The sequence below is a fragment of the Myodes glareolus genome, chromosome 16 (genome assembly GCF_982192425.1).
Source record: "Myodes glareolus chromosome 16, mMyoGla1.1, whole genome shotgun sequence".
Taxonomy (NCBI): Eukaryota; Metazoa; Chordata; class Mammalia; order Rodentia; family Cricetidae; genus Myodes; species Myodes glareolus.
In genome coordinates this window covers 31,563,859-31,590,518 of record NC_142041.1, presented here as the reverse complement: position 1 = coordinate 31,590,518, position 26,660 = coordinate 31,563,859, and the positions used below count along the sequence as shown (strand labels likewise).

The 26,660-nt window shown below is 47.0% G+C and overlaps 4 protein-coding genes across 4 annotated transcripts; all 4 read right to left on the bottom strand.

Annotated features, from left to right (window-relative positions):
- Positions 1–4,370: 4,370 nt before the first annotated feature.
- Positions 4,371–5,330, bottom strand: LOC148119559 (olfactory receptor 13C7-like). The gene has a single exon (XM_087897157.1). It carries the CDS (start codon positions 5,328–5,330, stop codon positions 4,371–4,373), a length of 960 nt encoding a protein of 319 aa, XP_087753283.1.
- Positions 5,331–11,053: 5,723 nt separating this feature from the next.
- LOC148119558 (olfactory receptor 13C7-like) lies at positions 11,054–12,013 on the bottom strand. The gene has a single exon (XM_087897289.1). It carries the CDS (start codon positions 12,011–12,013, stop codon positions 11,054–11,056), a length of 960 nt encoding a protein of 319 aa, XP_087753415.1.
- A 5,541-nt stretch (positions 12,014–17,554) lies between these two features.
- LOC148119557 (olfactory receptor 13C7-like) lies at positions 17,555–18,670 on the bottom strand. Its single transcript, XM_087897288.1, has one exon. It carries the CDS (start codon positions 18,668–18,670, stop codon positions 17,711–17,713), a length of 960 nt encoding a protein of 319 aa, XP_087753414.1. The 3' UTR covers positions 17,555–17,710.
- A 5,703-nt stretch (positions 18,671–24,373) lies between these two features.
- Positions 24,374–25,333, bottom strand: LOC148119556 (olfactory receptor 13C7-like). The gene has a single exon (XM_087897287.1). The coding sequence runs from the start codon at positions 25,331–25,333 to the stop codon at positions 24,374–24,376; it is 960 nt and encodes a 319-aa protein (XP_087753413.1).
- Positions 25,334–26,660: the final 1,327 nt, after the last annotated feature.

Genomic DNA, 26,660 nt, shown 5'->3' with positions numbered 1-26,660 from the left:
TCTCTGTCTCTGGTGTGGGACCAGGCAGGATCCAGCTTCAGTCTTCATGCTTGCACGGTTGGTGTTTTTGAGGGCTGAGCCTTCTCCCCAGCTTCTTTTCATTTTAAGACAGACTTCACTACGAGCCCAGACCGGCTCCAGGTCACAATCCTCCTGCTTCAGTCTCCAGAGTACAGGTGTATACCAGCACACTTAGCTTAAACTTAATTTACGAGCACTGTTTCATAATCTGCCATGCATGGTGAAAGAGTAACTCAGTTCTGTTGTGTGAAAACGACATCAAGCTGTCAGGTAGATTCTCTCCAGACGCCCACTACATGAGGAGCTTCTTAGCCCTTCCTAAAAGCAAAACCCGGTAGGTGAACATCTTAGAGGGAATTTCTGTTTCCTCTTTATTCTCACTCCCCATGAGAGTAGGGGTGACCCTGTGGCTGTGCGAGCCAGGCTCACATCCCCCTAATAAGTTTATAGCTTTAGTACAACAAGGGCCTCTCAGCCTCATTGTGTTAATGGATGCTGTCTAAGTGGCTTTAGTGTGTATTTAGAATGTCTTTAGTGAAGTACATTAGAATAGTTTTTAAGTCTGATGCCTGATTAAGTTGTTAAACATGTGAGACTCAGGAGACAGCCTTTGAAAAGTTCAGTGTTGACTGAAGGCTGAGAGACTATTCTGATTGCCCCATCTTGGCTTTTGAATGGCAGCTGCTCCTATCCTTTCTTTTCTGTGCGTGGCAACCATAGGGGACCTTGCCACCACCACTGGGTAAAATGTTTCTTGAATATGAAGGTCCTCTCAGCAGTCAGAACCCCATAGAAGAGGAAGGTGAGCTTGTCTGCAAGGTCCTGCTTGTCTGCCCCCAGGGGGTCCTTGGACTTGGGCTTCCCGTACATGAAGAGGATGGTCCCATAGAAGACGATGACCACAGTGAGGTGGGCAGAGCAGGTGGAGAAGGCCTTCCTCCTCCCCTCAGCGGAGGGGATCCTCAGGATGGTGGTGAGTGTGAAGACGAACAGAACCCGGACCCCCAGGAAGCTCACATTGGCCACGCCCATGCTGATCACATTGATTGAAATGTCAGCACAGACCAACTTCAGGACAGTCAGGATCTTGCAGTTGAAGTGGTTCATGACAGAACAGTGCCACCAAGATCCAGGAGACATGAGGCAGCTCTGTTTGTTATCTCAGGTTAGCAGACAGCCAGGTAGTGACCAAACGCCATGGTGCTTAAGAGCCACACCCAGAGAAAGGGTCACCTGCACAGGATGAACCGAGAAGGATGCCTTCTCCAGTGGTCAGAAAGCAGCCCTGGACCAGAGAGACTGGGAGGTCGTGTAACAGATGTCCCCATGAGAGTCCTGGGAATTGAACTCAGGTTGTCAGGCTTGGTGGCAAGTGCCTTTCCCTGATGAGCCATATTATTGGCCCTTTTCAGTATTTTTCTCTTTTGCAGTATTTCCTGGATCTGACGCCATGAGGAGACTGTGATATGACAGACAGAGCAGATGTCAGGATGATGTCATGAGGAGTCTGTGATATGACAGACAGAGCAGATGTCAGGGTGACGTCATGAGGAGACTGTGATATGACAGACAGAGCAGATGTCAGGGTGACGTCATGAGGAGACTGTGATATGACAGACAGGGCAGATGTCAGGATGACGTCATGAGGAGTCTGTGATATGACAGACAGAGCAGATGTCAGGGTGACGTCATGAGGAGACTGTGATATGACAGACAGGGCAGATGTCAGGATCTGACATCATGAGGAGATTGTGATATGACAAACAGGGCAGATGTCAGGACATACAGGGGTTTTGTCACCAAGCAAGCTACCTTCACTACACTGATGCTTCCAACTTTGGCAAGGACTATTTTCTTTATTCAAGTTTCTTACTTTAAAAAAGTAAAAAGCTGAGTGGTGGTGGTGCACACCTTTAATCCCAGCACTCGGGAGGCAGAAGCAGGCCGATCTCTGTGAGTTTGAGGCCAGCCTGGTCTACAAGAGCTAGTTCCAGGACAGGCTCCAAAACTACAGAGAACTCCTGTCTCAACCCCCTCCCCCAAAAGTCATAAATTGGATGGGGAGGGCCTCATATAACCCCACTCCCAGCTGGGGAGCTTTGGGCAATTAATGGATAGTGGGGAGGGGGAGTCATTTTTCTTCAGGGATGTAGCCCCTAGTAAGTTAACCATGACCCAAGAAACAGCCTCACATCCATGTACATCCCAGTAACTCTCACTAAATTTGGTGGGTTATTAAAACAAGCAAAGACAGCGGGCCTGGGTGCACAGGGACACTGAGACAGGATAAAAATTCAAGGCCAGCCTGAGCTACATAACAAGGTGCCGTGCTAAGCAAGCACTCTATCACTGAGCTAACCCCCCAAGTCTGCTTTTTCTTTCATGAATATTTGTCTTCCATCCACCAGCTTTCAGGGCAAGGTGCTCAGTTCTTACACTAGTTCTAAATTCTGGGGCAGAAGTATGGTGGAATCTCGCCCACGGTCTCTTTTGTACCTCCCGTCTTTTGTTCAGCAAGTTAAATCTCTTCATGTTTTTCCCTCTGAAGACCTTTGAGTTGACTTATAATTAGAGAATTTGTTTTGGGGCTGGCAGGATGGCTCAGCTCGTTCAGGGGCTTGCCACCAAGTCTGATGACCTGAGTTTGCTCCCGGGGGCCCACATGGTCGAAGGAGAGAACAGGCTTCTCAAGCTGTCCTCTGACCTACACACACACACACACACACACACACACACACACACACACACACCATGGCACGTATGTACCCCTGGGGGAGGTAATAAAAAGAACACTTTGTAACAAAGCAAGAATTTATCTTTGTGTTGTCTCCCTACTTTTCTACTGGAAACTATTGATTTCGATTTGGTAAAAATAATGCCTGCTGACTCCCATTAAAACGTTCATATCATCCATTCATATGTTCTGGTAGACTGTTTTGTTATTTTGTTGTTAACGGGGTCTTGCTGTGTAGCCAGGCTGGCCTTGGCTTTCATGCTTGCTGTGTTCCTTCTGTCTCTGCCTCCTGAGTGCTGGGATTACAGGTGTGTGCCCTCACCCAGTTCCTCTTAAGAGACATCCTCTTAATTCCACGAAAATATCATGGGCAAGACAATGGCAAAGCCCTTAAGTTCTCTCTCTTATGTGTGCCCGTATGTCTCTGTGTGTGTCTGTGTATGTGCGTGTGTGTCTGTGTGTTTGTGTGTGTGTGCATCTGTGTGTGTGTCTGTGTGTGTGCATTACTCTCTCTTTTCCTTTTTTGAAGACCACTTATTTGATCCTTAGTTTTGTCCTTTCCCTTTGGATTGATGTCAGTATTCTGATTATCTCAGTTTGCATTTTATTCTAGTGACTCATAAGAGATGTTCACTGCTATCTAGGGACAAAGCTAGGAATAAATAAATTATATATATATATATATAAACAAATAAAACCTTCAAAAAAGAAAAAATATGAGTTGTTTTCTTTTAACCTGGTATCAGTTTGTCAAGGCTTCCCCTACTCTCCTATTTGTAATTTGAGGGAACAATGACTTCTGGTAAGGATCTTGATACAGGACAAGAGCTTAATTATGAACACACAGGAAGAGAACAATCCAGAAGACATTTATTAAGCATTTGCATTACTGCAGATAAAGATAGCTGTCACCAGGTTCTGTGCTGTGTGGGATATCAAAGGACAACTTAATGTAAACGTAAAGACACAGGTTGGAGGCAGGAAGATCCTGATTTGAGACTAGCCTCAACTTCACCGTGAGATTCTGTCCTCCCAAAGAAAGGAAGGAAGGAGGGAGGGAAGAAGGAAGGGAGGCAGAAACTCATCAACTATGGCCAATATTTGCAGAGAATCCGAGGAGTGGAAGTGGAAATCTCGAGCTAGCATCTTGCTGACTGCACAGTCATCTTTTCTTGACCTCTATATTGCTAGAATTCATGAACAAGCCTGAGGCGTGGGGCTGCAGACACGACTCAGTGGTTAAGAGCACTTACTGTCCTTGCTAGGACCTGCTTCAGTTCCCAGTACCCATATGGCAGTCACAGTCACCTGTCACTCCAGCCCTGGGGATGGAGAGATCTGACACCCTCTTCTGGCCTCTGTGTATTCCTTCACACGTGTGGTGCACATAAACTCTCACACGAACACATCAATAATATTTTAAAAAGCTTTAAAAGCGATGTGTGACACCAGGAGTGTTCAGTGAAATGGTTATGCACATTTGGGGAATACTTCTAGGACAAGATGGGAGAATTGCCATTGAAATCTTCCCCTTCATCAGAGCCCTTCTGTGTACTAGGATTTATTGTACATCCTTGTCGAAGAATTATACAGGAACCATGCAGCCCCTTCCCCATCATTGCTTTAAGTGCTTCTGAATCACCAGGTTCCTCACAGCAGCCCTCACATCCTTGTTCCTTAGGCTGTAGATGATGGGGTTCAGCATGGGGGTCAACACCCCATAAAATAAGGAGATGAGTTTGTCTGAAACATCCTGTTTGTCTGCCCCCTGTGGGTCCTTGGACTTGGGCTTCCCGTACATGAAGAGGATGGTCCCATAGAAGACAATGACCACAGTGAGGTGGGCAGAGCAGGTGGAGAAGGCCTTCCTCCTCCCCTCGGCGGAGGGGATCCTCAGGATGGTCACGAGGATGAAGACATAGGAGACAAAAATGAAGAGCACTGGGAGTCCCAAAAACATCACATTAGCCACCCCCATGCTGATGACATTGATGGTGATGTCGGCGCAGGCCAGTTTTAGGACAGCCAGGATCTCACAGGTGAAGTGATTGATGACATTGTCCCCACAGAAAGGCAGCCGCATTGCCAAAGATGTCTGCACTGTGGCTGTGATAATTCCAGACACCCAGGAACTGATGGCCATAGACATGTAGAGAGCCTTGCTCATGATCACTGGGTACCTAAGGGGGTTGCAGATGGCCACATAGCGATCAAACGCCATCATACTCAGGAGCACACACTCTGTGGCTCCCATGGCAAAGGAGAGAAACATCTGCACCGCACAGGCTGAGAAGGTGATGCTCTTCCTGGGGGTCAGGAAGCTGTCGAGGACGAGGGGGACCGAGGAGGTAGTGTAGCAGATATCCAGGAAGGAGAGGTTCCCCAGGAAGAAGTACATGGGCGTGTGCAGGTGGGCGTCAAGGATGGTCACCAGGATGAGCAGCCCATTGCCAAGCAGGATCACCAGGTACATCAGCAGGATGAGCAGGAAGAAGGTTTTCTCCAGCTTTGGGTGGGCAGAGAGGCCCAGGAGAATGAAGCGGGTCACGGGGGAGGTCTCATTGCATCTGTCCATGTTTCTTCCTGTGTTGTAGAAATTCAGAAGGTCATCTTCAGGATTCTGTGGTGCCTATAATACCAAGGGACCCTGTGAGAAAGAGCTCCCAGCTAGGCGATTGGCTCAGTGCTCTGATGTTCTGTGAGAAGTGGTTGTCCGTGTTGTTCTGAGTCAAACTCAGGGAACCTGAACAGTGTCGGTTTGGTAGTACCTGTCCCTGCTCAGAGATGTTTGAGAGGTCACCTGGGTAAACTTAATTTTGCTCATCACATTTAAACAGGTATCACACATTTAGTTGAGGTTGGACCATTTGTGGACAACTTATTCTTCTCAGCTTTGGCAAGAAATATTGTATTTTACTTGAAAAATTCCACCCATGGAGCCTAGGTCTGATGGAAGCCCCTGATACCCTTGTCCTCAGTTCCTGGCCATTCCCCTGCGTGAACACTCCTATGGGCTGGCTGACCTCTTCCTCACTCCTCACCCACTTTCATGAAATACACAGTCCCGAGCCGTTCGTTCGTTCGTTCATTCATTCATTCATTCATTCACATACACACACACAAGTCATTGACAGTCACTGGCATTGGTCAGGGCATGGGGACTGGTCAGACTCTCCTCTCTGTGGAGATGCTCAGTTTGGTCCTCACTGCTAGGAGAACCGTTTGGTATCAGGAATTTCTCTGTTTTGACCTTGTCCTATGTCACTGATGTGCCATTTTCTCTCACCTTCAGAGTTCCCCATGCCACTTAACATTGGGTTGGAATCCAAGAATGTGAAATGTCCCCCAGAGTTTCTTTATTCTTTTTAAAGTATTTTTGGTGCCAGGCAGTGGTGATGCATGCCTTTAATCCCAGCACTCAGGAGGCAGAGGCAGACGGATCTCTGTGAGTTGGAGGCCTTCCTGGTCTACAAGAGCTAGTTCCAGGACAGACTCCCTACAGAGAACCCTTGTCTTGAAAAACAAATAAAAACAGAACAAAAAAAGTTGTTGGCTCAACAGACAAACACTTGCTCCTAAGCTTGACAACCTCACTTTGACTCACAGGATCTACCAGGAAAGGACTGAGTCCTGCAAGTCATCCTTGGACTTCCGTGCACATGCCTCAGTGTGAGCATGCAGGTGAGTGCTCTCACACACACACAAATAAATTTGAAATTTAAAAAAGCTGTTTTTTCAGGTCTAGGGAGCTAACTCAGGGGTAGACTGCTTGCCTATGGGCCTGGGCTACACACACACACACACACACACACACACACACACACACACACACACACACACACAGAGTAATCGTACCTTTTTGACGAATGTGCATATAAAATCACTTATTTACCCAGTAATCAGAAAGAGCCGATCTGCCTGGAAGCACCAGCCAAAGGAGTGAGCACCTCAGGTCATGTATGTTTCCTTGTTATGGTCTCTTTTTGGATAAATCCACAACGGGACCCTTGAGACATCTGCAAAGCCATTTAAAGCCCGCTTTGCTGTCGGGATTATTCTAGTCTCTGCTGTGATTTGGAGTTACAAAACCAAAGTGACAAAGCTAGGAAACTTTCTGTGCTCCTGGGGCTCTGTCCCCATGATCCAATTATTCTGAAATCCCTCCAGAATTACTTTCCTCCTACCTGAGCTGTTGGAAGGCACTGGAGAAGAAGGGTCATCCCAGCCTCTAACTAGTGAGAACTCTCTGTGCGTACTAGAATAATCTGGGGGGAAATGTGGAGCCCACACATTGCCAAAGGAAAATCCTTGTGGCTTGGGATCCTTGGTTGTTTGCAAATTCAAGAGCTCGTGCTTCACAGAAGGTTCCCACAGGTTCCTTCTTAACTGGATGCAACCACAGAAACTGCGAGCTCCGTCACAGTCCAGGCCTTAAAGGGCATGAGAGGGGCCATAAATAGATCTGATCACGGTTCTGATACTTGCCACCAAGACTGCCAAACCTAATGACCTGTATGTGATCCCTAGGCCCACATCATGGAAAGAGAGAACTGACTCCTGCTAGCTACCCCCTTACCTCCATAGGTGCACGTGTATAGGGGTACACACTTGCACAAGCATACACACTAAATAAACAAATAAACACAACTGCAACTTAAGAAAAATAAAAATATATGCTCTTTAAGAGAAAAACAAAATTCACATTACGAGTGCCTTACAGGGTTAGAAATAGAATTTTCTAGTACATTATACGTACCCCCCTCGTCTTGTCCTGTCTCCTCACAGTGATGTGGAATTCCTGCTGTATGCTGTGAATATATTTTATTACCAATGGTTAATGAATAAATCAGTTTCAGTCCATGATTTAGCAGAGTAAAACCAGGCAGGAAATAGGAAAAGATATATATAGAGAGAGAGAGAGTAGGTAGAGTCAAAGACATGCCATGTAGCTGCCGAAGGAGAAAAACTCCCCAGAACCTTACCTGTAGGCCACAGCCTTGTGATGATACATAGATTGATAGAAATGGGTTAATTTAAGATAAAAGAGCTATCTAGAAAGATACCTAAGCTATTGGCCAAACAGTGTTGTAATTAATATAGTTTCTGTGTGATTATTCAGGTCTGGGTGGCCAGGATACCAATGAGCAGTCTCTGCTCACCTCACAGAACTATGGAAATGCCTCATTCCCCTCCTGAAATAGATTTCGTTCTATTTCTTTGAGACTTCTGTAGAAGCTGTTCATTTCCAGGCAGACTCTCATGATTCCCCACATGCCCATGGACCAACAGCAGCCAAGTATTGTCACAAGAGACCTTTTCCAGTGCCATTAAAGCCCCATGTGGTTACCTTTAAGTTTGTCCAGTTGAGTCTGGTGAGAAATCGTATCTACTGAAGGGAGATGACTCACACACCAAAGAGCTGCCAGAGATGGGGGAGAGAGGAGCACTGTGTGTGGCTGAGTGGATACCCTCGGCTAGCCCATCAGCTAGGCAGAGAGAGGGAACCACTGTGTGTGACTAGCTGGCCATCCAGTGTCAGTCTGCGACCAAGTTCCTTGCTAGACTAGGCAACGAGTCTGATGTGGTGTCAGCCATTAGCCTTTCATTTGGCAGTCACCAAAGCCCGGGCAACTGTTTTCCCTTGGAACATCCCCAAAGCTTCTCACGTCGGAAATCCTGGCGTTCATACTACAAGTCTACATGACTGTGTGTGGTTAGCTGGTCTGAAGTGGCAACAGCACAGCCATGGAGATAACCCAATGCAGAGTCACATCACACCTACTACAGTGGCATTAGAAAGCAGGCTTTCAGCCCTGTTACCCGCCTAAGGAGCAGTTGCAATACATACAGCACATTACTGTGACTATATGGGCATGTGAATATATAAATTTAGCTCAAACACAGCATATATGCATAAAATTCCAATATAATATATATAATATAGCTACATGTAAGTGGTAGATATGAGTTATAATTTATAAGTTTGTCTCTGTGTATTATATATTTTATCTATAATTATGTAATTCTTTCCCTAGTTCTTTCCACCATGGCAAACTTGATAACCTAAATAGCATTGCTAGGCTGCAGATGTGATTTCTAAATTACCATCCTTCACAAAAGGAAACTAAGGGTTCTTAGAGAAAATGGCTGCTTCCAGGTCTGAAGAGGACATGTGACTGTTGAACCAGGGACACCCAAACAGACCTGACAGCAGACAATTCATCAAAGAAGCACCCGTAGTCCTCCATAGTCTGGAGCCTTTTCTGGGTAACTACACTTAAGTGAAACCCTCCATTTCTAGATCTAGTCACCACTTTATGGAAAAATTAAGACACAGACAACACGGAGCTGTCACCAATCAAGCACACATGAGAGCCATGTCCTTTAGTGGCCAACTGTCTCTTCAAACAACTATCAGAGACGGGAGAGGACGGCCTCCTTCATCATCACTGCTATTTTGAACTTCCGTATTTTGAACCAAGGTCTCTCCCTAATTAGCCCAGAATGACCTTAAATTTGCAACCTTCTTGCCTCAGTCTCCCAGATACCTGGACTTTTCAGCATGGGAGAAGGGTTCATTTTGGCTCATGGTTTGAGAGGGTACAGTCCACCATGGCTGGGAACTGGGGGGCAGAGGCAGCCCCTAGCTTTGGCAAGAGGAGTGTGAAAGGAAAGGTTAATGGTTACATTGTGTCAGCAGTCAGGAAGTAGAGACTGCTCTGGGCCAGATGAGGGCTAACTCCTAACTATCCAATTCCAGCCCCAGTGACTTACTTCCTCCTGCTAGACCCTCCCTCCTGAAGCTTTCACACTGTCCCCAAAGAACGCCACCATCTGGGGACCAAGTGTTCAAACACATGAGGCTGTAGGGTAACATTTCACATTAACACCCAGGGTTTTCTGACTTCATCATCTCTCTCCCGACCTGCCATGTTAGCATCACAAACTTTCGGACACACCTGGTTGTAACATGTTGGGCCTGCTTGTTTGTGTTTTCTGTCCCTGCCTGGTACCCTACAGCCGGCAGGCCCCAGAGAAAATCAACCACACAAGAGATCTCTATAAGTTATAATGCTGATTGGCCCGTTAGGTCAGGCTTCTTACTGGCTAACTCTCACGTCTTGATTAACCCATTCATTTTTCTGATCTATGTTAGCCATGTGGCACAGTACCTTTTTCAGTGGGGCAGTTCACATCCTGTGGCTTCGGTGATCTGGGCAGGAGTGGGAGGAATCAACTTCCTTCTCCCCAGAATTCTCCTGCTCTCCTTGCTTCATTTCCATTTCCTGTCTGGTTTTCCCACCTACACCTCCTGCCTGGACAATCAGCGTTTTATTTAAAACATGATTGACAGAATACAGACAATTCTCCCGCACCACCTGGTTAGTTCCCAGCTCCCTTAATCACTGCGGTCACGACACTGACACTGGTTTTGCAATGAATCTGAAATCTGCCTTCCACCAGGACCCTTCCAACCTCCGTGTTTCATTGCTTCTAAATTGGTGGCTTAGTAGGAACTGCAGAGATGCTTGTTGGTTAGAATTACTCCTTGTTTTTAGCAGAAGACCCAGCACCCAAGGCTGGTGGGTCACAGCTGTCAGTATGTTCAGCTCCAGTAGGTCTGGCACCTTTCGATGGCCTCTGAAGGCAAGGCCATGCAAGTGTGTGCACGCACACCCAAATACAAAAACACACGCCTACACGTACAAGCGTACAAAAATATTTAGTCACACGCATACATACACAAAAATGAATTTAAGACATTGTTAGCTTATAAATAAAATTTGTAATTCCCCCAGTTGCGGTCCTGTCCCGTACAGAGGGCTATGGAAGGAGTGCACAGGCTTTGTGCTTACAGAGTAAGGCGAGATTGCACAGTGGGGGAAAGAGATCACACTTCCTGGGCCCACTGAAACAGAAGCACACCCCTGAGATCCTGAAGCCATGGATGACTTCACAAGATGTATGTTTCTTTTCCTCAAACAGAGAAGCAATCTGCTTAGAACGGTGGATTCAGACTTGCACGGTAGGGAATGAGATAACCCCTAGCCCCCACATCACCTCCCCCCTTTTTTGGCAGCACACTGTTTCCATCCTTTAAGGCACACGCCCAGCAGGCCTTAGGTTTCACTGTTTTAATTGTGTCCTATTCTCCAAGACATGTGAAATACCATTGGATAACGGTATATAATCGGATAATCACTTTTCACAACACCTCCTTTAGAGAACATGTTTCAGAGATTCATGGCTGAGCACAGCTAAGAAGCACAGAACTATGGACATATCTGTCCTCCATCACTAGGTGAAGCTCTTCCTCAGTACCACCAGGTTCCTCACAGCAGCCCTCACGTCCTTGTTCCTCAGGCTGTAGATGATGGGGTTCAGCATGGGGGTCACCACCCCGTAGAAGAGGGAGATGAGCTTGTCTGCAAGGTCCTGCTTGTCTGCCCCCAGGGGGTCCTTGGACTTGGGCTTCCCGTACATGAAGACGAGTGTTCCAAAGAAGACAATGACCACAGTGAGGTGGGCAGAGCAGGTGGAGAAGGCCTTCCTCCTCCCCTCGGCGGAGGGGATCCTCAGGATGGTGGTGAGTATGAAGGTGTAGGAGAGAGAAATAAAGAGAACCGGGAACCCCAGGAAGATTATATTTGTCACGCCAATGCTGATGACATTGATGGTGATGTCGGCACACGCCAGTTTCAGGACAGCCAGGATCTCACAGGTGAAGTGATTGATAACATTGTCCCCACAGAAGGGCAGCCTTATTGCAAGTGATGTTTGAACCGTGGAGGCAGCAATTCCACCTGCCCAGGAGCCCGCAGTCATGGGCACATACGCAGCTTTGCTCATGATCACTGGGTACCTAAGGGGGTTGCAGATGGCCACATAGCGATCAAGCGCCATCATACTCAGGAGCGCACACTCCGTGGCTCCCATGGCAAAACAGAGAAACATCTGCACCGCACAGGCTGAGAAGGTGATGCTCTTCCTGGGGGTCAGGAAGCTGTCGAGGACGAGGGGTACCGAGGAGGTAGTGTAGCAGATATCCAGGAAGGAGAGGTTCCACAGGAAGAAGTACATGGGCGTGTGCAGGTGGGCGTCAAGGATGGTCACCAGGATGAGCAGCCCGTTGCCCAGCAGGATCACCAGGTACATCAGCAGGATGAGCAGGAAGAAGGTTTTCTCCAGCTTTGGATGGGCAGAGAGGCCCAGGAGAATGAAGCGGGTCACGGGGGAGGTCTCATTGGATCTGTCCATGTTTCTTCCTGTGTTGTAGAAATTCAGAAGGTCATCTTCAGGATTCTGTGGTGCCTATAATACCAAGGGACCCTGTGAGAAAGAGCTCCCAGCTAGGCGATTGGCTCAGTGCTCTGATGTTCTGTGAGAAGTGGTTGTCTGTGTTGTTCTGAGTCAAACGCAGGGAACCTGAAAAGTGTCGGCTTGGTAGTACCTGTCCCTGCTCAGAGATGTTTGAGAGGTCACCTGGGTAAACTTAATTTTGCTCATCACATTTAAACAGGTATCACACATTTAGTTGAGGTTGGACCATTTGTGGACAACTTATTCTTCTCAGCTTTGGCAAGAAATATTGTATTTTACTTGAAAAATTCCACCCATGGAGCCTAGGTCTGATTGAAGCCCCTGATACCCTTGCCCTCAATTCCTGGCCATTCCCCTGCGTGAACACTCCTATGGGCTGGCTGACCTTTTCCTCACTCCTCACCCACTTTCATGATATACACAGTCGCGAGCCGTTTGTTTGTTCATTCATTCACATACACACACACAAGTCATTGACAGTCACTGGCATTGGTCAGGGCATGGGGACTGGTCAGACTCTCCTCTCTGTGGAGATGCTCAGTTTGGTCCTCACTGCTAGGAGTACCGTTTGGTATCAGGAATTTCTCTGTTTTGACCTTGTCCTATGTCACTGATGTGCCATTTTCTCTCACCTTCAGAGTTCCCCAGGCCGCTTAACATTGGGTTGGAATCCAAGAATGTGAAATGTCCCCCAAGAGTTTCTTTATTCTTTTAAAAGTATTCTTGGTGCCAGGCAGTGGTGATGCATGCCTTTAATCCCAGCACTCAGGAGGCAGAGGCAGACGGATCTCTGTGAGTTGGAGGCCTTCCTGGTCTACAAGAGCTAGTTCCAGGACAGACTCTCCACAGAGAACCCTTGTCTTAAAAAACAAATAAAAACAGAACAAAAAAAGTTGTTGGCTCAACAGACAAACACTTGCTCCTAAGCTTGACAACCTCACTTTGACTCACAGGATCTACCAGGAAAGGACTGAGTCCTGCAAATCATCCTTGGACTTCTGTGCACATGCCTCAGTGTGAGCATGCAGGTGAGTGCTCTCACACACACACAAATAAACTTGAAATTTAAAAAAGCTGTTTTTTCAGGTCTAGGGAGCTAACTCAGGGGTAGACTGCTTGCCTATGGGCCTGGGCTACACACACACACACACACACACACACACACACACACACACACACACACACAGAGTAATCTTACCTTTTTGACGAATGTGCATATAAAATCACTTATTTACCCAGTAATCAGAAAGAGCCGATCTGCCTGGAAGCACCAGCCAAAGGAGTGAGCACCTCAGGTCATGTATGTTTCCTTGCTATGGTCTCTGTTTGGATAAATCCACAACGGGACCCTTGAGACATCTGCAAAGCCATTTAAAGCCCGCTTTGCTGTCGGGATTATTCTAGTCTCTGCTGTGATTTGGAGTTACAAAACCAAAGTGACAAAGCTAGGAAACTTTCTGTGCTCCTGGGGCTCTGTCCCCATGATCCAATTATTCTGAAATCCCTCCAGAATTACTTTCCTCCTACCTGAGCTGTTGGAAGGCACTGGAGAAGAAGGGTCATCCCAGCCTCTAACTAGTGAGAACTCTCTGTGCGTACTAGAATAATCTGGGGGAAAATGTGGAGCCCACACATTGCCAAAGGAAAATCCTTGTGGCTTGGGATCCTTGGTTGTTTGCAAATTCAAGAGCTCGTGCTTCACAGAAGGTTCCCACAGGTTCCTTCTTAACTGGATGCAACCACAGAAACGGCAAGCTCCTGTCACAGTCCAGGCCTTAAAGGGCATGAGAGGGGCCATAAATAGATCTGATCACGGTTCTGATACTTGCCACCAAGACTGCCAAACCTAATGACCTGTATGTGATCCCTAGGCCCACATCATGGAAAGAGAGAACTGACACCTGCAAGCTACCCTCTGACCTCCATAGGTGCACGTGTATAGGGGTACACACTTACGCACGCCATACACACTAAATAAACAAATAAACACAACTGCAACTTAAGAAGAATAAAAAATATATGCTTTTTAAGAGAAAAACAAAATTCACATTACGAGTGCCTTACAGGGTTAGAAATAGAATTTTCTAGTACATTATATGTACCCCCTCGTCTTGTCCTGTCTCCTCACAGTGATGTGGAATTCCTGCTGTATGCTGTGAATATATTTTATTACCAATGGTCAATGAATGAAGTAGTTTCAGTCCATGACTAAGCAGAGTAAAACCAGGCAGGAAATAGGAAAAGAGATATATATAGAGAGAGTAGGTGGAGTCAAAGAGGTGCCATGTAGCTGCCGAAGGAGAAAAACTCCCCGGAACCTTACCTGTAGGCCACAGCCTTGTGATGATACATAGATTGATAGAAATGGGTTAATTTAAGATAAAAAATCTATCTACAAAGATACCTAAGCTATTGGCCAAACAGTGTCGTAATTAATATAGTTTCTGTGTGATTATTCAGGTCTGGGTGGCCAGGATACCAATGAGCAGTCTCTGCTCACCTCACAGAACTATGGAAATGCCTCATTCCCCTCCTGAAATAGATTTCCTTCTATTTCTTTGAGACTTCTGTAGAAGCTGTTCATTTCCAGGCAGACTCTCATGATTCCCCACATGCCCATGAACCAACAGCAGCCAAGTATTGTCACGAGGGACCTTTTCCAGTGCCATTAAAGCCCCCATGTGGTTACCTTTAAGTTTGTCCAGTGGAGTCTGGTGAGAAATCGTATCTACTGAAGGGAGGTGACTCACATGCCAAAGAGCTGCCAGAGATGGGGGAGAGAGGAGCACTGTGTGTGGCTGAGCGGACACCCTCAGCTAGCCCATCAGCTAGGCAGAGAGAGGGAACCACTGTGTGTGACTAGCTGGCCATCCAGTGTCAGTCTGTGACCAAGTTCCTTGCTAGACTAGGCAACGAGTCTGATGTGGTGTCAGCCATTAGCCTTTCATTTGGCAGTCACCAAAGCCCGGGCAGCTGTTTTCCCTTGGAACATCCCCGAAGATCTCAGGTCGGAAATCCTGGAGTTCATACTGCATGTCTACATGACTGTGTGTGGTTAGCTGGTCTGAAGTGGCAACAGCACAGCCATGGAGATAACCCAATGCAGAGTCACATCACACCTACTACAGTGGCATTAGAAAGCAGGCTTTCAGCCCTGTTACCCGCCTAAGGAGCAGTTGCAATACATACAGCACATCACTGTGACTATATGGGCATGTGAATATATAAATTTAGCTCAAATACAGCATATATGCATAAAATTCCAATATAGTATATATAATATAGCTACATGCAAATGGTAGATATGAGTTATAATTTATGTTTGTCTCTGTGTATTATATATTTTATCTATAATTATGTAATTCTTTCCCTAGCTCTTTCCACCATGGCAAACTTGACAACCTAAATAGCATTGCTAGGCTGCAGATGTGATTTCTAAATTACCATCCTTCACAAAAGGAAACTAAGGGTTCTTAGAGAAAATGGCTGCTTCCAGGTCTGAAGAGGACATGTGACTGTTGAACCAGGGACACCCAAACAGACCTTACAGCAGACAAGTCATCAAAGAAGCTCCCGTAGTCCTCCGTAGTCTGGAGCCTTGTCCGTGTAACTACACTTAAGTGAAACCCTCCATTTCTAGATCTAGTCACCACTTTATGGAAAAATTAAGACACAGACAACACGGAGCTGTCACCAATCAAGCACAGATGAGAGCCATGTCCTTTAGTGGCCAACTGTCTCTTCAAACAACTAACAGAGACGTGAGAGGATGGCCTCCTCCATCATCACTGCTATTTTGAACTTTCTTTTTTTGAGCCAAGGTCTCTCCCTAAGTAGCCCAGGTTGGCTTTGAACTTGCAAAATTCTTGCCTAAGTCTCCCAAATAGCTGGACTTTTCAGCATGGGAGAAGGGTTCATTTTGGCTCGTGGTTTGAGAGGGTACAGTCCACCATGGCTGGGAAGTGGGGGGCAGAGGCAGCCCCTAGCTTTGGCAACAGGAGTATGAATGGAAAGGTTAATGGTTACATTGTGTCAGCAGTCAGGAAGTAGAGACTGCTCTGGGCCAGATGAGGGCTAACTCATAACTATCCAATCCCAGCCCCAGTGACTTACTTCCCCCTGCTAGACCCTCCCCCCTGAAGCTTCCACACTGTCCCCAAAGAACGCCACCATCTGGGGACCAAGTGTTCAAACACATGAGGTTGTAGGGTAACATTTCACATTGACACCCAGGGTTTTCTGACTTCATCATCTCTCTTCCGACCTGCCATGTTAGCATCACTAACTTTGGGACACACCTGGTTGTAACATGTTGGGCTTGCTTGTTTGTGTTTTTTTGTCCCTGCCTGGTACCCTACAGCCGGCAGGCCCCAGAGAAAATCAACCACACAAGAGATCTCTATAAGTTTTAATGCTGATTGGCCCGTTAGGTCAGGTTTCTTACTGGCTAACTCTCACGTCTTCATTAAGCCATTTTTCTGATCTATGTTAGCCATGTGGCGCAGTACCTTTTTCAGTGGGGCAGCTCACATCCTGCGGCTTTTGTGATCTGGGCAGGAGTGGGATGAATCAACTTCCTCCTCCCCAGAATTCTCTTGCTCTCCTTGCATCATTTCCATTTCCTGTCTGGTTTTCCCACCTACACCTCCTGCCTGGACAATCAGCGTTTTATTTAAAACATGATTGACAGAATACAGACAATTCTCCCGCACCACCTGGTTAGTTCCCAGCTCCCTTATTCACTGCGGTCACGACACTGACACTGGTTTTGCACTGAATCTGAAATCTGCCTTCCACCAGGATCCTTCGAAACTCCCTGTTTCATTGCTTCTAAATTGGTGGCTTAGTAGGAACTGCAGAGATGCTTGTTGGTTAGAATTACTCCTTGTTTTTAGCAGAAGACCCAGCACCCAAGGCTGGTGGGTCACAGCTGCCAGTGTGTTCAGCTCCAGTAGGTCTGGCACCTTTCGATGGCCTCTGAAGGCAAGGCCATGCAAGTGTGTGCACGCACACCCAAATACAAAAACACACGCCTACACGTACAAGCGTACAAAAATGTTTAGTCACATGCATACATACACAAAAATGAATTTAAGACATTGTTAGCTTATAAATAAAAAGTTGTAATTCCCCCAGTTGCGGTCCTGTCCCGTACAGAGGGCTATGGAAGGAGTGCACAGGCTTTGTGCTTACAGAGTAAGGCAAAATTGCACAGTGGGGGAAAGAGATCACACTGCCTGGGCCCCCGAAACAGAAGCACACCCCTGAGATCCTGAAGCCATGGATGACTTCACAAGATGTATGTTTCTTTTCCTCAAACAGAGAAGCAATCTGCTTAGAATGGTGGATTCAGACTTGCACGGTAGGGAATGAGATATCCCCTAGTGCACACATCACCTCCCCCCTTTTTTGGCAGCACACTGTTTCCATCCTTTAAGGCACACGCCCAGCAGGCCTTAGGTTTCACTGTTTTAATTGTGTCCTATTCTCCAAGACATGTGAAATACCATTGGATAACGGTATATAATCGGATAATCACTTTTCACAACACCTCCTTTAGAGAACATGTTTCAGAGATTCATGGCTGAGCACAGCTAAGAAGCACAGAACTATGGACATATCTGTCCTCCATCACTAGGTGAAGCTCTTCCTCAGTACCACCAGGTTCCTCACAGCAGCCCTCACGTCCTTGTTCCTCAGGCTGTAAATGATGGGGTTCAGCATGGGGGTCACCAACCCATAGAAGAGGGAGATGAGCTTGTCTGCAAGGTCCTGCTTGTCTGCCCCCAGGGGGTCCTTGGATTTGGGCTTCCCATACATGAAGACGAGGGTTCCATAGAAGATGATGACCACAGTGAGGTGGGCAGAGCAGGTGGAGAAGGCCTTCCTTCTTCCCTCGGCAGAGGGGATCCTTAGGATGGTGGTGAGTATGAAGGTGTAGGAGAGAGAAATAAATAGAACCGGGACCCCCAGGAAGATTATATTTGTCATGCCAATGCTGATGACATTGATGGTGATGTCGGCACAGGCCAGTTTCAGGACAGCCAGGATCTCACAGGTGAATTGATTGATAACATTGTCCCCACAGAAGGGCAGCCGCATTGCAAGCGATGTTTGAACCGTGGAGGCAGCAATTCCACCTGCCCAGGAGCCGGCAGCCATGGGCACATAGGCAGCCTTGCTCATGATCACTGGGTACCTAAGGGGGATGCAGATGGCCACATAGCGATCAAGCGCCATCATACTCAGGAGCGCACACTCTGTGGCTCCCATAGCAAAGCAGAGAAACATCTGCACCGCACAGGCTGAGAAGGAGATGCTCTTCCTAGGGGTCAGGAAGCTGTCGAGGACGAGGGGGACCGAGGAGGTGGTGTAGCAGATGTCCAGGAAGGAGAGGTTCCCCAGGAAGAAGTACATGGGCGTGTGCAGGTGGGCATCAAGGATGGTCACCAGGATGAGCAGCCCGTTGCCAAGCAGGATCACCAGGTACATTAGCAGGATGAGCAGGAAGAAGGTTTTCTCCAGCTTTGGGTGGGCAGAGAGGCCCAGGAGAATGAAGCGGGTCACGGGGGAGGTCTCATTGGATCTGTCCATGTTTCTTCCTGTGTTGTAGAAATTCAGAAGGTCATCTTCAGGATTCTGTGGTGCCTATAATACCAAGGGACCCTGTGAGAAAGAGCTCCCAGCTAGGCGATTGGCTCAGTGCTCTGATGTTCTGTGAGAAGTGGTTGTCCGTGTTGTTCTGAGTCAAACGCAGGGAACCTGAACAGTGTCAGCTTGGTAGTACCTGTCCCTGCTCAGAGATGTTTGAGAGGTCACCTGGGTAAACTTAATTTTCCTCATCACATTTAAACATTTAGTTGAGGTTGGACCATTTGTGGACAACTTATTCTTCTCAGCTTTGGCAAGAAATATTGTATTTTACTTGAAAAATTCCACCCATGGAGCCTAGGTCTGATGGAAGCCCCTGATACCCTTGTCCTCAGTTCCTGGCCATTCCCATGCGTGAACATCTCCTATGGGCTGGCTGACCTTTTCCTCTCTCCTCACCCACTTTCATGATATACACAGTCGCGAGCCGTTTGTTCGTTCGTTCGTTCATTCATTCATTCATTCACAAACACACACACAAGTCATTGACAGTCACTGGCATTGGTCAGGGCATGGGGACTGGTCAGACTCTCCTCTCTGTGGAGATGCTCAGTTTGGTCCTCACTGCTAGGAGAACCGTTTGGTATCAGGAATTTCTCTGTTTTGACCTTGTCCTACGTCACTGATGTGCCATTTTCTCTCACCTTCAGAGTTCCCCAGGCCGCTTAACATTGGGTTGGAATCCAAGAATGTGAAATGTCCCCCAGAGTTTCTTTATTCTTTTAAAAGTATTCTTGGTGCCAGGCAGTGGTGATGCATGCCTTTAATCCCAGCACTCAGGAGGCAGAGGCAGAAAGATCTCTGTGAGTGGAGGCCTTCCTGGTCTACAAGAGCTAGTTCCAGGACAGACTCCCTACAGAGAACCCTTGTCTTAAAAAACAAATAAAAACAGAACAAAAAAAGTTGTTGGCTCAACAGACAAACACTTGCTCCTAAGCTTGACAACCCCGCTTTGACTCACAGGATCTACCAGGATAGGACCGACTCCTGTAAATCATCCTTGGACTTCTGTGCACATGCCTCAGTGTGAGCATGCAGGTGAGTGCTCTCACACACACACAAATAAACTTGAAATTTAAAAAAGCTGTTTTTTCAGTTCTAGGGAGCTAACTCAGGGGTAGACTGCTTGCCTATGGACCTAGGCTAGACACACACACACACACACACACACACACACACACACACACACAGTGCTCTTACCTTTTTGACAAATGTGCAGATAAAATCACTTATTTACCCAGTAATCAGAAAGAGCCGATCTGCCTGGAAGAACCAGCCAAAGGAGTGAGCACCTCAGGTCATGTATGTTTTCTTGTTATGGTCTCTGTTTGGATAAATCCACAACGGGACCCTTGAGACATCTGCAAAGCCGTTTAAAGCCCGCTTTGCTGTCGGGATTATTCTAGTCTCTGCTGTGATTTGGAGTTACAAAACCAAAGTGACAAAGCTAGGAAACTTTCTGTGCTCCTGGGGCTATGTCCCCATGATCCAATTATTCTGAAATCCCTCCAGAATTACTTTCCTCCTACCTGAGCTGTTGGAAGGCACTGGAGAAGAAGGGTCATCCCAGCCTCTAACTAGTGAGAACTCTCTGTGCGTACTAGAATAATCTGGGGGGAAATGTGGAGCCCACACATTGCCAAAGGAAAATCCTTGTGGCTTGGGATCCTTGGTTGTTTGCAAATTCAAGAGCTCGTGTTGTCCAGAAGGTTCCCAGAGGTTCCTTCTTAACTGGATGCAACCACAGAAACGGCAAGCTCCTGTCACAGTCCAGGCCTTAAAGGGCACGAGAGGGGCCATAAATAGATCTGATCACGGTTCTGATACTTGCCACCAAGACTGCCAAACCTAATGACCTGTATGTGATCCCTAGGCCCACATCATGGAAAGAGAGAACTGATTCCTGCAAGCTACTCTCTGACCTCCATAGGTGCACGTGTATAGGGGTACACACTTGCACACGCCATACACACTAAATAAACAAATAAACACAACTGCAACTTAAGAAGAATAAAAAATATATGCTCTTTAAGAGAAAAACAAAATTCACATTAGAGTGCCTTACAGGGTTAGAAATAGAATTTTCTAGTACATTATACGTATCCCCTCGTCTTGTCCTGTCTCCTCACAGTGATGTGGAATTCCTGCTGTATGCTGTGAATATATTTTATTACCAATGGTCAATGAATAAAGCAGTTTCAGTCCATGACTAAGCAGAGTAAAACCAGGCAGGAAATAGTAAAAGAGATATAGAGAGAGAGAGTAGGTGGAGTCAAAGAGATGCCATGTAGCTGCCGAAGGAGAAAAACTCCCCGGAACCTTACCTGTAGGCCACAGCCTTGTGATGATACATAGATTGATAGAAATGGGTTAATTTAAGATAAAAGAGCTATCTAGAAAGATACCTAAGCTATTGGCCAAACAGTGTTGTAATTAATATAGTTTCTGTGTGATTATTCAGGTCTGGGTGGCCAGGATACCAATGAGCAGTCTCTGCTCACCTCACAGAACTTGGAAATGCCTCATTCCCCTGCTGAAATAGATTTCCTTCTGTTTCTTTGATGGTGGTGACTGCTGACTTCTGTAGAAGCTGTTCATTTCCAGGCAGACTCTCATGATTCCCCACATGCCCATGGACCAACAGCAGCCAAGTATTGTCACAAGAGACCTTTTCCAGTGCCATTAAAGCCCCATGTGGTTACCTTTGTTTGTCCAGTTGAGTCTGGTGAGAAATCATATCTACTGAAGGGAGGTGACTCACATGCCAAAGTGCTGCCAGAGATGGGGGAGAGAGGAGCACTGTGTGTGGCTGAGCGGACACCCTCAGCTAGCCCATCAGCTAGGCAGAGAGAGGGAACCACTGTGTGTGACTAGTTGGCCATCCAGTGTCAGTCTGCGACCAAGTTCCTTGCTAGACTAGGCAACGAGTCTGATGTGGTGTCAGCCATTAGCCTTTCATTTGGCAGTCACCAAAGCCCGGGCAGCTGTTTTCCCTTGGAACATCCCCAAAGCTTCTCAGGTCGGAAATCCTGGAGCTCATACTGCAAGTCTACATGACTGTGTGTGGTTAGCTGGTCTGAAGTGGCAACAGCACAGCCATGGAGATAACCCACTGCAGAGTCACATCGCATCTACTACAGAGGCATTAGAAAGCAGGCTTTCAGTCCTGTTACCCGCCTAAGGAGCAGTTGCAATACATACAGCACATCACTGTGACTATATGGGCATGTGAATATATAAATTTAGCTCAAATACAGCATATATGCATAAAATTCCAATATAGTATATATAATATAGCTACATGCAAATGGTAGATATGAGTTATAATTTATGTTTGTGTCTGTGTATTATATATTTTATCTATAATTATGTAATTCTTTCCCTAGCTCTTTCCACCATGGCAAACTTGACAACCTAAATAGCATTGCTAGGCTGCAGATGTGATTTCTAAATTACCATCCTTCACAAAAGGAAACTAAGGGTTCTTAGAGAAAATGGCTGCTTCCAGGTCTGAAGAGGACATGTGACTGTTGAACCAGGGACACCCAAACAGACCCGACAGCAGACAAGTCATCAAAGAAGCTCCCGTAGTCCTCCATAGTCTGGAGCCTTGTCCGTGTAACTACACTTAAGTGAAACCCTCCATTTCTAGATCTAGTCACCACTTTATGGAAAAATTAAGACACAGACAACACGGAGCTGTCACCAATCAAGCACAGATGAGAGCCATGTCCTTTAGTGGCCAACTGTCTCTTCAAACAACTAACAGAGACGTGAGAGGATGGCCTCCTCCATCATCACTGCTATTTTGAACTTTCTTTTTTTGAGCCAAGGTCTCTCCCTAAGTAGCCCAGGTTGGCTTTGAACTTGCAACCTTCTTGCCTCAGTCTCCCAAATAGCTGGACTTTTCAGCATGGGAGAAGGGTTCATTTTGGCTCGTGGTTTGAGAGGGTACAGTCCACCATGGCTGGGAAGTGGGGGGCAGAGGCAGCCCCTAGCTTTGGCAACAGGAGTATGAATGGAAAGGTTAATGGTTACATTGTGTCAGCAGTCAGGAAGTAGAGACTGCTCTGGGCCAGATGAGGGCTAACTCATAACTATCCAATCCCAGCCCCAGTGACTTACTTCCTCCTGCTAGACCCTCCCTCCTGAAGCTTCCACACTGTCCCCAAAGAACGCCACCATCTGGGGACCAAGTGTTCAAACACATGAGGCTGTAGGGTAACATTTCACATTGACACCCAGGGTTTTCTGACTTCATCATCCCTCTTCCGACCTGCCATGTTAGCATCACTAACTTTGGGACACACCTGGTTGTAACATGTTGGGCCTGCTTGTTTGTGTTTTTTTTTCCCTGCCTGGTACCCTACAGCCGGCAGGCCCCAGAGAAAATCAACCACACAAGAGATCTCTATAAGTTTTAATGCTGATTGGCCCGTTAGGTCAGGCTTCTTACTGGCTAACTCTCACGTCTTGATTAACCCATTTTTCTGATCTATGTTAGCCATGTGGCACAGTACCTTTTTCAGTGGGGCAGCTCACATCCTGCGGCTTTGGTGATCTGGGCAGGAGTGGGAGGAATCAACTTCCTCCTCCCCAGAATTCTCTTGCTCTCCTTGCATCATTTCCATTTCCTGTCTGGTTTTCCCACCTACACCTCCTGCCTGGACAATCAGCATTTTATTTAAAACATGAATGACAGAATACAGACAATTCTCCCGCACCACCTGGTTAGTTCCCAGCTCCCTTATTCACTGCGGTCACGACACTGACACTGGTTTTGCACTGAATCTGAAATCTGCCTTCCACCAGGATCCTTCGAAACTCCCTGTTTCATTGCTTCTAAATTGGTGGCTTAGTAGGAACTGCAGAGAGGCTTGTTGGTTAGAATTACTCCTTGTTTTTAGCAGAAGACCCAGCACCCAAGGCTGGTGGGTCACAGCTGCCAGTGTGTTCAGCTCCAGTAGGTCTGGCACCTTTCGATGGCCTCTGAAGGCAAGGCCATACAAGTGTGTGCACGCACACCCAAATACAAAAACACACGCCTACACGTACAAGCGTACAAAAATGTTTAGTCACATGCATACATACACAAAAATGAATTTAAGACATTGTTAGCTTATAAATAAAAAGTTGTAATTCCCCCAGTTGCGGTCCTGTCCCGTACAGAGGGCTATGGAAGGAGTGCACAGGCTTTGTGCTTACAGAGTAAGGCAAAATTGCACAGTGGGGGAAAGAGATCACACTGCCTGGGCCCCCGAAACAGAAGCACACCCCTGAGATCCTGAAGCCATGGATGACTTCACAAGATGTATGTTTCTTTTCCTCAAACAGAGAAGCAATCTGCTTAGAATGGTGGATTCAGACTTGCACGGTAGGGAATGAGATAACCCCTAGCCCCCACATCACCTCTCCCCTTTTTTGGCAGCACACTGTTTCCATCCTTTAAGGCACACGCCCAGCAGGCCTTAGGTTTCACTGTTTTAATTGTGTCCTATTCTCCAAGACATGTGAAATACCATTGGATAACGGTATATAATCGGATAATCACTTTTCACAACACCTCCTTTAGAGAACATGTTTCAGAGATTCATGGCTGAGCACAGCTAAGAAGCACAGAACTATGGGCATATCTGTCCTCCATCACTAGGTGAAGCTCTTCCTCAGTACCACCAGGTTCCTCACAGCAGCCCTCACATCCTTGTTCCTCAGGCTGTAAATGATGGGGTTCAGCATGGGGGTCACCAACCCATAGAAGAGGGAGATGAGCTTGTCTGCAAGGTCCTGCTTGTCTGCCCCCAGGGGGTCCTTGGATTTGGGCTTCCCATACATGAAGACGAGGGTCCCATAGAAGATGATGACCACAGTGAGGTGGGCAGAGCAGGTGGAGAAGGCCTTCCTTCTTCCCTCGGCAGAGGGGATCCTTAGGATGGTGGTGAGTATGAAGGTGTAGGAGAGAGAAATAAATAGAACCGGGACCCCCAGGAAGATTATATTTGTCACGCCAATGCTGATGACATTGATGGTGATGTCGGCACACGCCAGTTTCAGGACAGCCAGGATCTCACAGGTGAAGTGATTGATAACATTGTCCCCACAGAAGGGCAGCCGCATTGCAAGCGATGTTTGAACCGTGGAGGCAGCAATTCCACCTGCCCAGGAGCCGGCAGCCATGGGCACATAGGCAGCCTTGCTCATGATCACTGGGTACCTAAGGGGGATGCAGATGGCCACATAGCGATCAAGCGCCATCATACTCAGGAGCGCACACTCTGTGGCTCCCATGGCAAAGCAGAGAAACATCTGCACCGCACAGGCTGAGAAGGAGATGCTCTTCCTAGGGGTCAGGAAGCTGTCGAGGACGAGGGGGACCGAGGAGGTGGTGTAGCAGATGTCCAGGAAGGAGAGGTTCCCCAGGAAGAAGTACATGGGCATGTGCAGGTGGGCATCAAGAATGGTCACCAGGATGAGCAGCCCGTTGCCCAGCAGGATCACCAGGTACATTAGCAGGATGAGCAGGAAGAAGGTTTTCTCCAGCTTTGGGTGGGCAGAGAGGCCCAGGAGAATGAAGCGGGTCACGGGGGAGGTATCATTGGATCTGTCCATGTTTCTTCCTGTGTTGTAGAAATTCAGAAGGTCATCTTCAGGATTCTGTGGTGCCTATAATACCAAGGGACCCTGTGAGAAAGAGCTCCCAGCTAGGCGATTGGCTCAGTGCTCTGATGTTCTGTGAGAAGTGGTTGTCTGTGTTGTTCTGAGTCAAACGCAGGGAACCTGAACAGTGTCAGCTTGGTAGTACCTGTCCCTGCTCAGAGATGTTTGAGAGGTCACCTGGGTAAACTTAATTTTGCTCATCACATTTAAACATTTAGTTGAGGTTGGACCATTTATGGACAACTTATTCTTCTCAGCTTTGGCAAGAAATATTGTATTTTACTTGAAAAATTCCACCCATGGAGCCTAGGTCTGATGGAAGCCCCTGATACCCTTGTCCTCAGTTCCTGGCCATTCCCCTGCGTGAACACTCCTATGGGCTGGCTGACCTTTTCCTCTCTCCTCACCCACTTTCATGATATACACAGTCGCGTGCCGTTTGTTCGTTCGTTCATTCATTCATTCATTCATTCATTCACAAACACACACACAAGTCATTGACAGTCACTGGCATTGGTCAGGGCATGGGGACTGGTCAGACTCTCCTCTCTGTGGAGATGCTCAGTTTGGTCCTCACTGCTAGGAGAACCATTTGGTATCAGGAATTTCTCTGTTTTGACCTTGTCACTGATGTGCCATTTCCTCTCACCTTCAGAGTTCCCCATGCCACTTAACATTGGGTTGGAATCCAAGAATGTGAAATGTCCCCCAAGAGTTTCTTTATTCTTTTAAAAGTATTTTTGGTGCCAGGCAGTGGTGATGCATGCCTTTAATCCCAGCACTCAGGAGGCAGAGGCAGACAGATCTCTGTGAGTTGGAGGCCTTCCTGGTCTACAAGAGCTAGTTCCAGGACAGACTCCCTACAGAGAACCCTTGTCTTAAAAAACAAATAAAAACAGAACAAAAAAAGTTGTTGGCTCAACAGACAAACACTTGCTCCTAAGCTTGACAACCTCACTTTGACTCACAGGATCTACCAGGAAAGGACTGACTCCTGCAAGTCATCCTTGGACTTCTGTTCACATGCCTCAGTGTGAGCATGCAGGTGAGTGCTCTCACACACACACAAATAAACTTGAAATTTAAAAAAGCTGTTTTTTCAGGTCTAGGGAGCTAACTCAGGGGTAGACTGCTTGCCTATGGGCCTGGGCTAGACACACACACACACACACACACACACACACACACACACACACACACACACAGTGCTCTTACCTTTTTGACAAATGTGCAGATAAAATCACTTATTTACCCAGTAATCAGAAAGAGCCGATCTGCC

Excerpts from the sequence above, each read along its gene's own strand:
- LOC148119557 (XM_087897288.1), bottom strand. The coding sequence starts at position 18,670 with ATGGACAGATCCAATGAGACCTCCCCCGTGACCCGCTTCATTCTCCTG.
- LOC148119559 (XM_087897157.1), bottom strand. The coding sequence starts at position 5,330 with ATGGACAGATGCAATGAGACCTCCCCCGTGACCCGCTTCATTCTCCTG.
- LOC148119556 (XM_087897287.1), bottom strand. The coding sequence starts at position 25,333 with ATGGACAGATCCAATGATACCTCCCCCGTGACCCGCTTCATTCTCCTG.
- LOC148119558 (XM_087897289.1), bottom strand. The coding sequence starts at position 12,013 with ATGGACAGATCCAATGAGACCTCCCCCGTGACCCGCTTCATTCTCCTG.